Genomic DNA, 19134 nt, shown 5'->3' on the forward strand with positions numbered 1-19134 from the left:
AAAACATTTTCTCATATTAATTTTGTGTTTTCTAGTTTTGTAAGTTAATCAGAGTGTTAAACTGAATGACAGGTAGATTTATTTGTTTACATTGACAACTGTCCCTTTCTTAGAAAGGGCGACAACCAAGATTAGCACTGATGTCTATACGCCGTTTTTTCCGGCATAGTTACTTGAATATGCGACTGAGGCCCTCGAATCAATGAATTTCAATATAACAAGAGCGCATGACTCTTTCATTTTTTGTTTGTTTGTTTACTGGGCCCTGTATGTATTGCGCATAGGTGAAACCGGGCTATAACAAGAGCGCGTGACTATGTTAACACATGGTTTTGGTCCCGTTATAACATGGGCAAAAGAGGGAAAAATAGCCGATTTTATGCTATAATAAATGAAGTTGTAAATCCATAAGCTACTATAAGAAAATGTGCTAAATGAAAATATTCTTTTTGAAATGTCTTTCCTAATAATGATTTATATGTCATATGCAAGAAAAAGAATTAAACACCGGCTGGCGTCACAGACACGAATATCTAGCTCTCAGATAACTGTTTAGGGGAAACTTGACAGAACTTGTTACCAACATAAACAGTTATCCTAGAGTTAGATATTCCGGTCTGTACTGGCAGCCGGTGTAAGATCCTTGTATTCTGGCCACAAACATAAAAATATTTTTCAAACATCATAAAATTAATACAGCAAGTCCTTTTTCTTTGACTTACCTGTTCGTTATATATTTCTAGATATGATGCTCGCACTATTTTGTTCCCTTGTTGTTGTTGTAACTGCTGGAAGAGGTATGTGAGTGAGCGTTGAATAATTCCGTAATTCTCTGGGTCCACCTGCTTACCTTCCTGGAACTGTACATAAAATAATAGTATTAAATATAGGTAAAATTTTGGGTAATAATCACAATGCAGATGTCATGTATATGACACATAGAGAAGATACATTATTTAATAATGTCTGTATTCCATGAAATATTAGTTTTAAAGATTTTTGACAGGTTACATGTATATGGCCCTATATGTTATATACCGGTATGGCCCTGTAATTATATGGCTCTGTATTATAAAACAATTGTTGCATATAATTTATAATGGCTCGGGGTTTTTTTGTAAAAAACCATTTAAATAATTATAACCGTCAGAAATTTTTAAACGTTTTTTATAATACAGAAAATTCCTTTTTTTAGAGAAAAAAACCAGATTTTTCAAAAATTGACAGCAGCTGTTTAACATCAGTTTTCCCAATGAAAAGCGAGTTAAAAACTCATTTTTATAATATGTTATTTTTATATAAACTGGGGAAATACAATAAAACCCTGTTTTAAGACCACCTGCTTTAAAAAAGTCATTTGAAGTTATTCTATCTTAACACAAGAGTTTAAATGTACTAATAATAAGTGTCCCCTGTCAACAAATACAGATTATTGTGCTGCAAATTTTTTTTTTTAGGACTGATTAAAAATTTTGAAATTTTCATAAAGCAAAGACTGATGCCTGCTAATTTTCAAAATTTTCATTTTCAAATCCCCCTCAAAATTACTAATGGACCATTCCAATTCCAATAGCAGGCCAAGTCCATTATACAAATTCTGCGAGGTGGATTATATCTACTGCATGTGAAATTATTAAATCAAAGACGGTAATTCAATATTTATACTTCATATTTGGTAAGTTTGTGCCAAGTTTTTGACATATTTATTTTTTTTACCCTTATTAGCCTACTTGTAAGTTGAGAAAGATATTGTATGGTCATAAAAAATTGTTTACTACACATTGCCATAAATCTTCTGACAATTATAGCAAAGGTGAAAAACTTAAAAACACGATAATAATAAATCTTCATGACTTCCAAACAACCCGCCAAAAGAAAAAAACCCCAGAAAGGGCACAATATGTAGACACTTTTTATTGCTTTAAAAGTGCTTTTTTTGCACTTAGAGCTTATTAAAATACCTGTTAAACCTATTTTGGAATAGATACTAAGCCTGTAATTTTAAAATAATGACTGTCGTTGAAATAGACAAAATTGTTATTGAATGTAATTATCCATTCATATACACTATTACTGGATTATTTCTTAATGCCCCATAACGGTTGATATCATAGTGTGTAAAACCTCTTTAAAGTTTGAATCAGATTAAACTGTCTATAACAAAATGTAGCATTATTCAGTACAGATGGTTTACATAAAATTGTGAGATATTTTTTATTCAATGAAATATTTACTACATAATTATTTGATATTATGTAGTATACCAATAATGCTCTATATGAATGGTGACTTTTTCTAGCTTTTTTCTGGTGTTGAAGTCCAAGATTTTGTTTCCTTTTTTTTTCTGTCCGATTTAAATCACGAACACAGTTTAGGTCATATGGCAATAAATTTCCAGTTTTACTTGTGGAGAAAGATCTCATGTGTCCCTACATGCAATATAAAAGGCTTGAATGCTCCTCCATAAGTTATATAGGTGCTTATACCTGCACTGTTAGCTGGCTTGACAGTTGTAAAGGTTATATGGTAAACTCTCCAGCTTACCCAATATGCATTACTTTAGGCAAAAGCCAGGCACTGGAGTAACTCTACCAACACTTTATAACCTATTTTGGCAGCTTCCTCACAAGTAATATCTAATGTAATAACAAGATTCCCCCACAGTGATGAGTAGCCTTTGCAACTTTCAAACTAGGGGTGGGCCAACAATGTTACAAAATGACCCCTGATAAATATGTATAACTTTCAGTGCAACCCTTTTATATGTATGTCAGACTTAGTCTTTTATTGAAAGACTTCACATTTTCTTTTTTTCACTGTTTTACTTATATCAGAAAATACAGATTTGACCAAGGTAGAAAAAAACTTCAAATCCGCAGTTCATGTCTAAATAATTGGACTGTCAGACTGTGCTTAAGATATAAAAGCTAGATTCTGAGATATTTTTGAAATACATGTAGGTCAGAATCTCGCTTCTATAGGGATATTTCCCATACATAAAATAACACTATTTTTCAGCTCATAGTTCATTTAGTTTAACAGACCCCAGTAGGAATTCACTCAGACCCAACCAAAGTTCCCCCAGTTAGGCCAGGCAGAAACCTTCAAGGCCAACAGGTTATCCCCCTAACTCCCATTCCAACTTCTGTTTATCATGTACAATTATTATAATTCAGAATATAATATCAAACAATCATTACAACATTATGTAATAGACAAAAAAAATACAAAAAATTACATAGTTATCAAATTCTGTGTATCTTTAAAATCATCATTAACATAGCATGCAATATTGTGATCATTCTATGACTACAAGCATATCTTTATGGTGAAAAACAATTAGCAGGGTCTCAACTTTGGTCATATTTGAATCTAATTGCATGCAATTATTATAGTACAGGTATTTTACGATAAAATGGCAGTTCAGCAATAAACCATAGTTTCTTGTATAGTTTTATAATAACCAAGAACATGTTTTTCAGAAAAATATCTTTTTATTCTTGTTTTTGTTAACAGGAAAACTATGTTACAGACAACATATTATTTGAGCATTTTTTGTTCAAAATAGTTAAAACATAGGTTCGTTGATTTATTAAATGCTATAAATTATTTTTTACGGACATTAATGAATTACCTCCCTTTAAAGATTCAATTTCTATTTACACATCCATAATTGTTTCAAAACATATTGATTTTATAGTACATGCATTCCTTTTAGATAACAAACATGATTAAGTGTGATATTATTTAAACAAATAAAAAAAGAAACATCATATGTAACAGATAATATCAATTCTGCTAAACTGCCACATTATCTAAATGTATCTGTACTTCTTGATTTGGTGTAACATTAGCCAAGCTTTTTGCAAATTCATTCATGTATCATGTATGTTGTAAAGGTCAAAATTGTTTATGATTACTGATAATTACCTAATTGGATTTAAAAGGACAAATTTAGGTCACAAACCATGTCATAAACCATGTTAAAATTATAATTTGTGTACTTTTACATTTCAAAAATATTCTCTTTGCCAATAAATTAGCCATACCAAAATTTCAGCTTTAATTTGCCAGAACGACCAATGTACATCTTGATTGTAATGGCTTCAATTCTAACACAAAAGGTCAGACTCTTCTTCAAATAATTTAAAGGGGCTTAATATAAGAGTAACAGGAAATATATCACATTTTTATGACAAATGTCATAACAAACTTTTAAGCTGCTGAAGCAAGGGTAATTAATTAAGCCATAGCCAGGGTAATACAACCTGAAGGTGGTAAAATTAACCTTTAACCTACTGCATGGTGGCAACTGATTCTACCCATTACCACCAGTGCAGACCAAGATCAGCTGGCACATCTTAGATAATGCACTGTTCGCTATTCAGTCAGTATTCTATTTTTAAAAAAAATGATGACTGGTTTTGTCCAGATTGCAAGATAGGCCAGTCTATTAAATATATTAAGCATGGTAAGGATTAAATATCTTGTCAACAAGCAAAAGGACAGTCCTTTTCACAAATAAAGTGGAGTGAAGATAGGGAAGATGTGATTGGATGCAAACTAAGGAAAAGATGTAATACCTAATAAACTATAACTCCGCGAGTCGGATGTGTCGCCTTGTGAACAATGTAGTTTAGGGGAAATGGCCAGGACAAAAATGAAATATGAAAAATAACAAAGGGCAATAACTAAAAAAATAATAAGTGCAGAGCAGCAGTTTCTGTACATTGCACTTCTTATCAATAAGATCTATCATTCTATGATGTTTCAAGTCCATAGCTTTCATACTTGAGGAGAAATGACCAGGACAAAAATAAAGTAAGTAAATCAACAAAGAGCAATAACTCAAAAATAAGAAATGCAGAGTATCAGTTCTTATGCACTGCACTTCTTTTTAATGAGATCTATCATCCTATGAAGTTTCAAGTCCATGACTTTTATACTTTCGGAGAAATGGCCTGGACAAAAATTAAGTATGAAAATTAACAAAGGGCCATAACTCAAAAATTTAGAAATGCAGAGTACCGATTCTTGTGCACTGCACTTCTTAATAATGAGATCTATCATCCTATGAAGTTTCAAGTCCATAGCTTTTATAATTTCGGAGAAATGGCCCGGACAAAATTAAAGTATGAAAATAAACTCATGAGGGCAATAACTCAAAAATTAAGATATGCAGAGTACCAGTTCTTGTGCACTGCACTTCTTCTTAATGAGACCTATCGTCCTATGAAGTTTCAAGTCCATGGCTTTTATACATTAGGAGAAATGGCCCGCACAAAAATAAAGTATGAAAATTAACAAAGGGCAATAACTCAAAAATTAGGAAGTGCAGAGTACTGGTTCTTGTGCACTGCACTTCTTAATAATGAGACCTATCATCCTATGAAGTTTCAAGTCCATGGCTTTTATACATTAGGAGAAACAAGTTTGATGTCAATCAGACTTATAGTGACTGACTTATGCTCCGGACAGGCTTTAGGGGATGCCAACAACGACGCCGACACAGACGCCGCCGCCGACACCACCGACAAAAGTAACCCCTATTTGTCACCTTTTCAAGGCGACACAAAAATCATATTTATACAAAATGCATTAAATAGCAGAAATTGACTGATTGCAGTATTTAGTATTTTATCTAATACTGTAACAGTAACATTTAGCATCATAATGCTGTATTTGTAAAACACAGAGATCGGGAAAGTCCCGCGACCTGCGACATAGTCGCATTAAAATGATTTTTGTCGCATTGATAAGTCTGCAGATGCGACATTAGGTTGCATGAAAAACAATGAGGAGACAAGTCATTTCTAAAATGCAAATTTGGCCTAAGAAATTCAGCGAAAGCAGTAAAGTCTGACTGTTTGTCAATCAATTAGCGGCACCAAATAATTTCAAAGTGACAAATTTCTTTGCTCCGCCTACAGGTACAGAAGGCAGGACTGATTATCTGCATTAAACCAGTTTAAACCAGTTATCTGCCAACACCACGTGGTACAGTAGCTATGAGTTAGCACCTTCAATTGTTTGAAATATCATTAATATTCTGTCGATTGAAAAGCAAGGCAGTCAGTTTTTAAATGTCCAAAATAATTTTCAAAAGTTTAGATTTTCCATGCATTTGTAGTTATTAAAGCATTAGCTTTCATTCTTCCATTGTTTGCCTTTATCCACAGCAAAAAAGTTAACTATTTATAGTTGCACTGAAAAAAATAATCTGCGGTAAATCTAGGTCATCATAACCTGCCTTTGAAAACTTAACAATAACAAAGTGAAACATGAGCTTAAGTGATGTTTATTACATCACTACAATAATTGACAGGTCACTAGCCAATCAGATATCTGAACTGCATGACTTCTGTATGCTGTGATTCCCTTTGATGTAGAGTTGTCAAAAAAAGACAACAATGAATGCTACGTAGGAGCCATTCAGTGCAAATAAAACAATGGACATTACACATTACGTCATATATTACTTGATGTGTTATGGAAAGGTACTTATGAAATGTTGGATTCTTAATTATGATTCTTTTCATCTTATTTATCTTCAGCAAATAAACAAACTGCTTGACACCAAAAAATAACAACAACAAATATGTATTAAACCATGATGTTCATTCAAATAGGACCAAATTATCAAGTCTGCAATTGTTGGTGAAATTAACCTACCTACTTCCTTGTCAAGCCTCAGATATAAGTGTCAATACAATCAGAAATAAACAAACTAGTTAATTAATTAGGAGAAGAACCTAGCTGAACTGTGACAAATTTTTTTGTTTGGTCTCTAGGTAAAAATTATGAAATCTGTACAGTATTCCAAACTTGTCCAGTTGATGGTCTCCGACCAGTATCCGTACTTTATAATCGATTATCATTAAAAAAACATGTCTCATTAGTTTTGAAACAATGTCTCATAACTTTTAAAAATGTCTCATTAGTTTCCCAACAGGTGGAGACATAGTCTCATCTGCAAAAATTCTTTCCCGATCTCTGAAAACATCCTGTCAAAATATATGCATGGCTAATTGCCTAATCCTTTTACAGAGTCAAAAAGGCGACAGACACAGGAATGTTAGATTTTTTTTAATTTTTTTTTTTATAACTCAAAAAGAATCTTCATAACTCAAAATGGGCATGCTAAGATGCTAAGGGGGGGGGGGGGGGGTTTAAAACCAGGCTGGTAGGTTGGTTGGTAGCATCAAAGAAAAGGTAAATCAGAAAAGATGAAAAATTTTCATTAAAGAAAGCGGAAAACTTGGTTTATGACAAGCATATGGTTAAACCGGAATAGGCAGGAGGAGCCAGGGAGGGAAGGAGGCAGGAATTAAGGGAGGGAGGCGGAGTCTTTCATGATTTATTGTATGAGTGAAATTGCAAAAAGCTTTTAATAAACATGCGGTATACAACATAACTTACAAGGACAATAGAAAACTTACCAGAGCTATATTTTAATCTAAAGTATTCACTTTCCACACAAGGTATGTGAGTATGATACAGGTTTCATCAAAAACAAAAATCAAATATTAAAAATACAGTAAAAATAAACACGAAAAATGGTATAATATATCAACAAAACAGCCCTTTTTATGCCACTTGTGGGAATAGGTATATGGTATTTAAATAATTATGTATTTTCATGTTTTTTTTTAATAAAATACCCAAAATTAAAAAGTAGTTGTCAAACATTAAACTTTGAATATAAAGTCTAATGCCCATGGCCACATTCCAGTCATATTTATTGTAAAATTGAGTTTGGAATTTAGACTTTAACATGTAAAATATACTTTTTGGTTCATTCTTATGTCTTTTTTTTCTTAATTAATTTCATCATTTGAAGTCTTGAAATTTGTATATCTTTACGCCACAATTTAAGGTTTGCAAAATAAAAATCTGACCATTCATGAAACATAGAGAAGGGCTGTTTTAACTAACTAAAATGTAAAAATAATGTGGGTCAACTGCACACTATTTGATATATGAATAAATGGAATGATATATACATGTATTTGAGAGAAAAGCATGATATATAGAAAACTATATGTAAATCATGATAAAATTGATTCATAATAAATGGTTATTTATAATGCTATATAAGATCTATAAATTCTAGAAGGCAAAAACAGCTCTCAATCTTGTATACAGTAAACGAAACAACTTTGTACTTTGACTACAAAGGAAGGTCAAACTTTGACTACGAAGAAAGTCACACTTTGAGTACCAAGACAGTCAAACTTTGACTACCAAGACAGTAAGTATTTGTGCTATGACTACCAAGACATCAGACTTTGACTACCAGGATAGTCAAGATTTGTGCTATGACTACCAAATCAGTCAAACTTTGCAACAAAGACAGTCAAACTATGGCTATGACTACCAAAACAGTCAAACTTAAACTGACAATGACAGAATAATAAGTAAAATGATGAATGTAAGGAAACAGTTCGTATTTGAAAAGTCAATGTCAGAAACCCTCTTTTGCTTAAAATTTTAAACATCTACTTTTTTCCCTAGAATTATAAGTTTTGATTTTTCTATCTAAAAAATGAAACTTTTGGTTAAATTTATATTTTGTCATTTGAGAGCTGTCTTTAAAGGTAAACAAATTGCAGTTAAATCTACTATCTACAACTATATTTTGACTAAGTTTTAAATTAGAATGAGTACAAGCATTGTTCAAATATAATTTACTATCAAACTAATGCAGAACTCTATAAAAATGAAATAACTGAAAAGAAAAAACAACTACGGTATAATGATTCAGGAAAGCAGACTCTTACCTGTTGGGGAGGTCCCGTCATGGTGTGAGTTTTTCCTGACCCAGTTTGACCAAATGCCAGCGCTGTACATGCATAACTAAAATCATAAATGTAAAAAAAAAAAAATTATTAAACATCTTGTGACTTGACTTCTAAACCACTAAATTTGTGTCTTGTTTGCTGTTATACTTTGACTTTTGAATAATTCCTCAGTAATAAAATGGATTTTGATATCAGAATATAAAGATTCAGTTGCAAACAGTTAGTATATAGAATGGTCAGTCTTAACTGATATGTAGTATGGCCTGGCTGACTTATAATGGTACCAGAAAATTGTTTCTGCCACAAACATTTAAAAGAATTAAGAGTTGAGAAGTTGTAGATGGATATGTAGCTCCCATTGCGAGGGATCATTTTCTATCCAAGAGGAGAAGCCTTGGTTAAACTCAGAAACAAATGAATTTTACTTCTTTAGAGCAAACATCAGTTTAAAACATTTAAATAATGGTTTTAGAGTATGTTAGATTCTTGTTACCTAAAGTAGCAATAAATGTGAAATAACTTGTTGTAAAAGAAGCATATGTAAACAAAGAAGTATTTTGAGTATCATACAAAATACTCATTCACTGTAACATTACATACTGCCCTAAAAGCAACACATGAAAAAGATGGTTCAGGTAATTGGTAAATGAGTAACTTTTTGGATACTATAGAAGTACATCAAATTCAAAAAGCTTTTGAGAAATAGAATTAAAAGCATTTTTGAGGCATAATGGGTCTTTTAGCCTGCTTGTTAGCTGGCTGGCTGTGATTAAAGCTTATCATGCAAGCAGTGCCAGCTAAGATCAACCAACATTATTAGTGAGCTCGACGAGCTGGCCCAAAGGGCCTGCTCGCATAGCGAGCTTTACGGTAACGCGAGTACCTGCTAAGTAATGGTTTTGAAAACTTTTGTCCGAAGTACCCATTTGACACATCGCAACTTTTCGAATTACAAGATAACGATAAAAGCCGATGTACTCTGATTGAAAACGGAAGCGTAGACTGGTGTCCTGCGCACTTATATAGGAACCATAATAGAAAGGGAAAACCAGAATAAACGGAAGCAGTGTATAAAATACTGAATGACAATTTTAAAACGGAAAATGTAAAATAAAAATGAACGATAATTTTAAACTATTTTACGGTAAAAGAAAATCGAGCTCGCTTTGAGGCTTTGCCTTTTTCATATTTTAATTGTGCTGTCTGATCATGGTCTGCCCTTTTCCTTCTTCAGTCAGTATTTATTTTAAAACTTTTCCCTAAAAAGATGAATGGTTTTGTCCAGATTGAAAGATGGTCAAGTCCATTTATGATATCTAAAAAGGTAAGGGTTAATTCACTTTTCTATTAAATCTACTACGATATCAACCGATACATTATGTAAAGCAATCCGATAAAAGGAAAAAAGAATTGTAAAAGATTTCATTTCATCTTTTTGTGAGTTTTAAGAGAATAAATTTTGATTTTTGCTAAGCAATGATTAAAACAGGAGATTACTAGGCGATCATGGCAATGCTTTGAAGCTAAGTTCCGGATTAACTTGTTTACTTTATTTGCTATAATTTATTTCACGATGTCTGTAAAACTTCAATTCATTTGATAAACCTGCTTGTTATTCTTCAGTGTAACTATTTGTCAACCAAAAATTCATCAAGAATGGAATGCTTGTTTGTAATTTTGCAAGAAAATGCAGAAAAATATTTAATTTTTTTTCTTCTTTATTCAATTAAATAGGCCAGTCAATCATAAAGACACTGTAAAGGTTATATGGTCACCTTATTGCAGAAACAGGTTAACTTATATGAAATTCAATAGGAGTTAGATTGTCACAGAGATTGAAAATTTCACTCGTTCGCTCTTAATTACGAGTAGAATTTAAGAGAATTTGATGCAGGACAAGAAGAAAAAATGTTGCCTGTACAATGGATTTAGAAGCAACTTGTCCTGTAGGACAAGTGACTCTGAAAATAATTTTCAATGCCTGTGTTACTACAGGTTGTGATTTTAAATTTGCAGAAAGAGACCCCCTAAGGTGTTTCTTTGTACCTAAAGTTCAGGCATGAGCTGGTACCTTGGTTGAAGCACCAACCTTCCTACAGGTAATAGTTAATAAAAATAATTTATCAATGCAGGTGGGATTGCAACCAACATCTCAGCTGCAGAAGTCCAAAAATGGTAATAAAAATGGTTTGACACAAATATTTGTGTCCAGATTTGATATGCAACAAAATTCATTCATTTACTCTAGACAGCGATTCAAAAGTATATTTTGGTTCATTTTGTAAAATATAATAACAGTTTAATCCTACTCAAATAATTTTTTATTTAATCCTTTTATTTTTGGAAGCAATAAAACTTAACCGTAAACATATGTAGAGACATAAAGTTTACTTTTAACAAGCTTTGATTGTAAAATTTTATTAATGGCCACAAAACCAAATATATATATCAAATATCATATTTTTTTTAATTTTCTGTAATACATCAGAATTTATTCTTGAAATCTTAAAAAATGTTGAAAATAAATTTTATTGACACTGAAAGCGCTGAAATATTCCTTGATTTACAGTAAACATTTTTAATCTACTTATTTCAAGCTTAAAACATTGACCTTGATAAACGAATTTATATATTTATAAACAGATATTATATTATAGATTACCTTACTTTTTGGTAATTACAATTAAACCTTATGCACTTTCTGTCGACAGTTAATAGTGCAATATTGTTGTAACATTGTCACTTAGTGTACTGACTTATGTCAGTCTTACATCAAAGAAATAATATCTAAATTTAATCTATATATTGATAAAAAGATCTGCCACACTTTTGGAATTGATTTCCCTTACAACCATTTACCCAACATTGGAACAATTTGCCCTATAACTATTCAACCTACATATAGGTAAGATTTGCCTAACAGCAGTTCACCCAAAAGAGGTAATGATTAACCCCACATTTGAAAACTATATAAGATATATGTTTAAAACAATTGCATTTAACTTAAATGCTATTAGACAACTTTCACTATTATGTTCTTTGAATTATCACTTAAGTGGGATAAATTATCAGCCATTTGTTGAATGGGGTAAGTTGTTATATAGCCAATCAAACAACCCCCCAAAAAACTTAAAATTTCTGCACTTATTTACATCTAACATAAACAAATATAATGGAAACCAGAGATGGTAACAAATAGCCTACAAGGTATTTGAATATTTGACTAATTTATCAAAGAATATTTGAACACCCAGACTTCTCCCCATGTAGAAAAAATCTACTTTTATATCATGGGTGGTGCTGGTTACATCTTAGAAAGAATGCATTATTTCTGCTCTCTTTTTTCACCTATAATGATTTAGACAATGACAAATTGCTCGGAAGAAATTTTACCCAAGTACAAAAGTAAATTTAATTGAAAATTTTTAAATCTCATTTATTATTCCTGTTGTCTTTCAGCGAAAAACACACAGTGAATAATATTACAGCTTCCAACTATACCTGTGGATGAAGACCTCAGGTGCCTCTTTTCTGCTTTATTTCAGGCACATAGAGGCAGCTGAGGAACCACTGACCTTCTGTAAGGTAGCTGAATAGCTTCCTCACATGTAAGAATCCAAAGTTTCTGACTGGATTTGAATTCAAGCTCACAGCGATTGAAGTCAGCGACCTTAACCACAAAGAAGGCTTAACAAACGTAGCTTCTTTTTTTTTCCCTTTCCTCAACAAAAGAACAATATATTTAACAAAATGCATGCGTGAAAAGGTTCCTAAAATTGCCAGAAATTTTTTAATTTTAATGCACTTTAGAGTTATCATAATTATAACAGTAAAGAGACTGGTAATCCGTATCAACGATTAAAATGCTGTTAAAAATCAGTTGTATTTTCAGCCTTTAGATAAAAATATCCCCCTTGATCCTCGGAACAAAAATGGTTGTTTTAGTAAGCACATCATTCTGTTGCCTCAGAAAAAATAATGAAAATGCCGGCACTTACCCATTTAGAGACATATCAATAAGTTTTTTAACACCAGAGTGCTCAAACAGGTCGGCTTGTATAGCGTCTGGTTCAAACACTACATTATAACCGAACTGTCGTACTGCCCCGTTGTTATCAACCTGGAAAAACAATAATAAATAAATAGCTTTCTTAACATATGTAGAAAATAGAAAATAAATTGAACAGAAATTCAAAGATACATTTGGCTTAACTTTATTACGCTTAACCAATACCACCCTAAATATTTTAAATGAACTTGTCCATCTCTCAATCGAGGCATTTTAAGAAAGAAATTTTAAAATATGTAATGACTGAATTCCAATACTAGTAGTAAACAGTGCAATCTAAAACACTGAGGCAAGGTGCTGACTAAATTTTATATTACTTATGGTTATAGTAGCTTTACACCACAATGAACGTAGCAAAAAAACATGTCAAAAAATTATTTTACCTCAATCTTTCCAGATCCTGGAAAGGTACAACTGAACTGGTCTTTTCTTGTGTTTTCATTGCTGTTAAGTGGACGCACTCTGAAACAGAAAAAAAATACACTTGAACCCTGAACCTTCTCAGCTACCAGGAACCAAACAAATTTGTGTAGAATAATCTTTTGTAATAATTTATTCACTCTAAAAAAATATGTTTTATGTAAGAATCTGTTCACTGCAAAGATCTGTTTACTATAAAATCAGTTTAATGGAAATAATGCTCCTACAAATATGTTTATTGTACCAGTTTGTTACCTATGAATTTTGCATACTGGTGGCAATTAACAGGTATAAAGAATTTGTTTATTGCAATAGTAATTTCTTTTATGGACCCTTTTTTGCAATGGTAATATTCACTATCGACATTTTTTTGTAAACAAAATTCAAAGGCTTCTTTACAGAAAGTGGATATCAAACAGCATGTTCACATGTCCGTGTGTGTAAACATGTGTCTTTTAAATAGTTAGATCTATACATCTTTTCCAGATTATTTGTAATCTACGACAAAGTATTAAAATAATCGGATATCACAAAAAGATATATCTATAATAGACCATTTAAATATGAACCTTACAACCACCCCCCACACTAATTTGTCTCTTAGTGTTCCTTCACAATAAACCTAAATCTTTACAATATCTCTATCAAATTTCCGTCTCTTGGACAGCGGCCATATTCGGCTATTTAATGATATCTAATCAACAAATTTATATGCATACAGATAATGAAGGAGTCCATAAATCAACTTTATAATAATGGTTGTAAAACACTCCAAATGTTTACCGACACATTTTTCCCAGTTCCTTAAGTAATAAATTATATATATATTCTATATTGTCTCTAAAAGCCACATTTGTCTAGTAATGAGTGTATTAGAAATGTGCAAAATCTCTTATGCCCCGAAGTACCTGTTTAAACAATATTTGATCTTTTACACTAACATAAACTTTTTGGAATCAATAGTCCAATGGTCCAAATAGACCAGAAAAAATGCAAGAAGATGATGAGATGAAGTATGTTAGGGGAGGGGGGTTGAGGGGGGGGGGGGGGGGGAACATTTACAACGACTGTTGTTAGTATAAAAAGTCTGGCAGATTGGAGATCCCTTTATATGAGCAATGGAAACAAACAAAGAAAACAGAAATTAAAAAGTAAAAATTGCAGACTTGAGATGATGGGGCACTGGTGCCCTTAACGTTCAAAGGGCGAAACTCTTTTAAGCATTTTCAATGTGGTTATGGTGCCTTTTAGCATTCAAAGTGTCAAACCCTCAAAAGCATTTTCCATGTGGCAATGGTGCAGCCCCTTAGCATTCAAAGGGTCGAACACTTATAAGCATTTTTAATGTGGCAATGGAGCCCCTTAGCATTCAAGGAAGCATTTTCAATGTAGCAATTAATGGTGTCCTGTATAAGGGTTCATAGGGTCAAACTGTTTTAAGAATTTTAGATACACATAGACTTGTGTTTGTTTAAGTGGCTTGATACTATAGACTAAAGAGGTTAATAACTTGTGATGTTGACTTGGCTGAATGCAATATTGAGCAACAATTACCTGTAAGTCAAATTTCTGCTGATTCATAGGTATATACTAATATGCTGCCAGATCTGTTAGCCGTTTCACATGTTTTAGAATGAATCGAAGGCTGATATGTTTGTAAAGAATATATTATTAACTTGATATATTAACACACTTTTTTATCCTAACAAAAGGTCCTACTTCAAACCTAATAGGGAAACCTCTTTCATAAATTATTTGACCTCGTCAAAGTAGTGTTATAATAAAAGTTTATTTGTTTCAACTCTGTGAAATGTCAACTCTGTGAAATGTTTATCACCGATTTGTTACAAAATAAATGCCATATACCGGGACATATGCACCTATATAAGAATTGTTTCTGCTTTTTCTTCATCCTGCAAAAGTTTCAATCAGCTATATGGAACAAGCAAAGATGTGCATTTTTGTCTTCAATATAAAGACTGTTTTAGTATTTTTAGTTTGCCAGCCCAAGAATCGAACCCACAATGTTGAGATTACAAGTCTTGTGCTCTTACTGACTGAGCTATGTTGGCTGGCTCTTCAGGGCGGATGTAGGGAGGCTCATGATAGATGATTGTTAATAGAAGCTTACCGTAATACAACATTTATATGATCCTGATCAGGGTCGTCAGAGGCTTCTGTAGGTGCTTGTGATGACAATGTTGTTGAACTCCTGAAAAATAAAAACAAAATACTGGTAATATGCAGGTTTTTTTTTTTAATATTACTTTCATCCTTTTTCAAAATATTTATGGTATAAAATCAGGCCATTAGTTTATGGTATAAAAATCCGGCCATTTACTGATGGTATAAAAAATTGTTTTATTTTATATCGTAAATAGGCCACTGTAGAAACTTTTCAACATAAAAAAGTAACTCAAGTTCAAGTAACAAATATTATTAAGGACACAGTTTTTTTTACTTGCAAATGCTTTTAATTTTGTTTTCTTTTCTATTTAGGTCAGAGAATAATTTCCAATAGTAATGTGTTTATTACCTTTTTTTATAATAAACAGGTTAATACCTTAATCACTTGTTATTATACAAGATTTTGGAAACAGTTGCATTTTTTTTAAATCTCAAGTTTGAACACCATTCAAGAATGAGAATTTAATACTGCCAATAATACACCTTCTTATTGTACAATATTTCCTTTCTGGTGAAATCAAATAGCAAAATTTTTGTGAATTATCAGAATGTAAATCTGAATTTATCTATATTTCAAATATTTTATAATACACTTCATACAGTTATTCTTTAGACAATAGTTTTCACTGTTTCAAGTGCACATGCCCAGAACAAGGGATTATCGGCTGGAAGAAATTTCTGCGATAATCTGTCAGTATGAAGTTTTTGTTAAGTTATCTGATAATCATGTTTATGCAAAAATGAAAATACATGTCATGTACGTAACAAATTTGTGAGTTACACAAAATATTTGCACATGATGAATATTAATTATTATGTTCAAAATAATAATAATAAAAAACATGTTCTAAAATCTGTATCTAAATTTTTTCTAACATAAAAATATCAATGAAGCTCTGCAATAATTAAAATCTGAAAATATGAAAATGATAATAAAATTCTGAATTTGATATACTGGTTGGGGACCACCAAAACCGGACAACCACCAAACCCGGACGGCCCCGAAAATGCTTGATTTAGAATTTTCTTTGTTCAGTGGTTGTCAGTCACTTTTTTATCAACAATAAATGCATGTTTCTTCTATAATTAAGTAAATAAATTTATTTCAACCTCCGTAAATGGTAATATTTTAATGTCTATTTCAAGAATGTTGACGTTGAAATTTGGGGGTCAGGAAAGCAATGCCTGACCTCATATAACAGCAATAATTATTTGCAAAGTAAACAATAGAATATCCCAAAACTTCAGCATTTGCTGCTGAAATATTGTGTGTCATGTTAAAAATAAAAAAAAGAACACCAAAGCTTTTATCTGAATTAAATCAACATTATTACATATCTGTCCGGACACACATGGTACTGTAGTATGTACAATTTAGGTAATTTTGATACCCTCCTTGACGGGCCTCGGATATAAGTGTCAACATAATCAGAACTAAACAAACTAGTTTGTTAGTTAGGAGAAGAACCTAGCTGTACTGTGTCAAATTTTCGTACCTTTAGCTTTAAAATTATGAAATTTGTATAGAAAAATGTTCAAAAAGTGTCCGGTTGATGGTCCCTGACCAGTACCGTAAAATCAGAAATTTTTATAAGGAATTAAATTTTGCAAATTTTGCAAACAGAGGTTTTCATGAAAAATAAACATATAAATATTTACTTAATAACTATGTATCAAATAAATTAAACAGAATCAAAAGTAGAAATTTATGATAATTTTATCTGAATAATTTGTCTGAAAAAATGATTTTTTTTTTAAATTTTAGTGATGCAAACATTATCTGATTTTACAGTACTGTACAATATTATTCTTTTATGGTTAGCAACACAAAGCTTCTCTAATATAGTTAATATGTCCTGCTTAAAATCTCTTGTGATAATGAGGGACACATTGATAATATTACACTAAATCAAATTCTGTCCTAAAAATGACATATTATTTACATCTACTATAATCTATAAATAGAAACGAAGCAGCAGCATTGTGAAATAACAGAACAAGTAATGTGATATGACATATATTAGTTACGGTGCCTGTGAAATATCATATTTATACAATAGATAGAGAAGCAGCAATAAAGCAGAATCTGCAATAAAATATTTCTTCTTGCACTACTTGATGGCCACTTGTGTTTGTTGGTCACTAAACCATAACATGTAATTCTATCATTCACTTATTGGAAACTTGTAGAAAAACCTGCACATCTTGTCATTTTCCATTTTTCACAAAGATAAGAAAAAGAGCTGTCATTTGGACTAAGTAGGCTCAAATACTCTCAATGCTTGATAGGTGCAAAAATTGTTCACAAAGGGGAATAATTTAGTAAAAAGTATATGCCAGAGTTGTGGGTCTTGATTTTCAAGTCTGTAGACATAATTATATGAAGTCTCAGCGAAAAACTACAGGTCACTTTTAAAATAATGAATTTAGACAAAGTATTTATTCAACCAACCCCCACCCCACCACTAACCAATTTTCTTTGAATGTTTGGTTATTGGTTATTAAAAAGGGAAAGATGGAAAGTAACAAGATTGATTCACAGGTTACCTTAAACAACAGTTTAACAATACTAAGAATCTAACATTATATTCTTTCAATAGAAACTACTGTATGCTCAGACTGTGTAGTCAATTTTTCCCAATCAACAGTGTCAAAACTCAATGAACTTAGAGATCCAGTCACAATTGTGGTGCAAAGATCCAGTAGCCTTTACTAATAAAAGCAATAATAAATGACATAAACCAATTTTATAAAAAAAAAAGAAACAACAAACCATTGACTTTCATCCTGAATATGAAAGAAATTCCCTACCAGGATTTGAACCCACAGGAATGAGGGAGGTGCAAATGACTTGAATCCAGCCTTAACTGCTTACTGGTTGTTAAGTTCATGGAATTTTGACACTGTTGTGTTGATAAACATATCTATACATTTAAAAGGATGCAATTTTTTTCTGTGATATGCTTTATGAAGCATGAAGGAGCATATTTTTGCAATGTGAAATGACTACACGAGAAGCATCTTTATTGACAATATAATACATTTCCGCCTTACACAAACAGCCAAGTATTAACTCTTACACTGTCATCTTTTTCCTTGAAATAAAAACAAACAAAAAATGAAAAACAAATTATCATATTGTCAATACCTTTCAAATCTATAATTTATTAGGAATTGAATCGCAGATCTTATCACTGAGGTCATGACAAATGATAAAGCAAACATGTCAATAACAGATAAATTTTTAGAAAAAAAAAAGACAACAACAACAAAAATATCATTGTTATTTTATTGCTGAATCATCAGTTTTTTGTACAAATGATGATCCTAAGTTAAACTGCTTAACCTGAATTTTTAAAATGGATTTAGCCTGATTTGTTTTTGGGACAGTCCATTTGAAGTTTAGGGGATTTCCATGTCAACTCAAATTTAAGGTATTAATAGTCTAGAGCCAAGCCAAGGTATTAGCCTTAATCCTTACTTTTTTTATCCTATTTCATCTTGAATATGCATGGAGATTATTTAAAACTGTTTGAAGAAATGGTACTGAAGAATTATATCCATCTATATATCCAGAAGTTAGACCAGTGAAATTTTCATTCGGACAATAGAAACCAACAAAAAATTACATTTTAAATACTGATAAATGTATATGAG

General features: G+C 31.7%; 1 protein-coding gene across 1 annotated transcript in view; it reads right to left on the minus strand.

Moving 5' to 3' along the window:
* Positions 1 to 19134, minus strand: part of LOC132733481 (uncharacterized) — an 81301-nt gene that overhangs the window by 49688 nt on the left and 12479 nt on the right. The window contains exons 2-6 of the mRNA XM_060720131.1: positions 15422 to 15502; positions 13254 to 13332; positions 12800 to 12921; positions 8781 to 8856; positions 723 to 860 (exon numbers count right to left, since the gene is read on the minus strand). Coding sequence (XP_060576114.1) covers positions 723 to 860; positions 8781 to 8856; positions 12800 to 12921; positions 13254 to 13332; positions 15422 to 15502 — 496 coding nt within the window. The remainder of the gene's footprint in view (positions 1 to 722; positions 861 to 8780; positions 8857 to 12799; positions 12922 to 13253; positions 13333 to 15421; positions 15503 to 19134) is intronic.

This window comes from Ruditapes philippinarum, unplaced genomic scaffold (genome assembly GCF_026571515.1).
Source record: "Ruditapes philippinarum isolate M1 unplaced genomic scaffold, ASM2657151v2 ctg842_1_1_1_1, whole genome shotgun sequence".
Taxonomy (NCBI): Eukaryota; Metazoa; Mollusca; class Bivalvia; order Venerida; family Veneridae; genus Ruditapes; species Ruditapes philippinarum.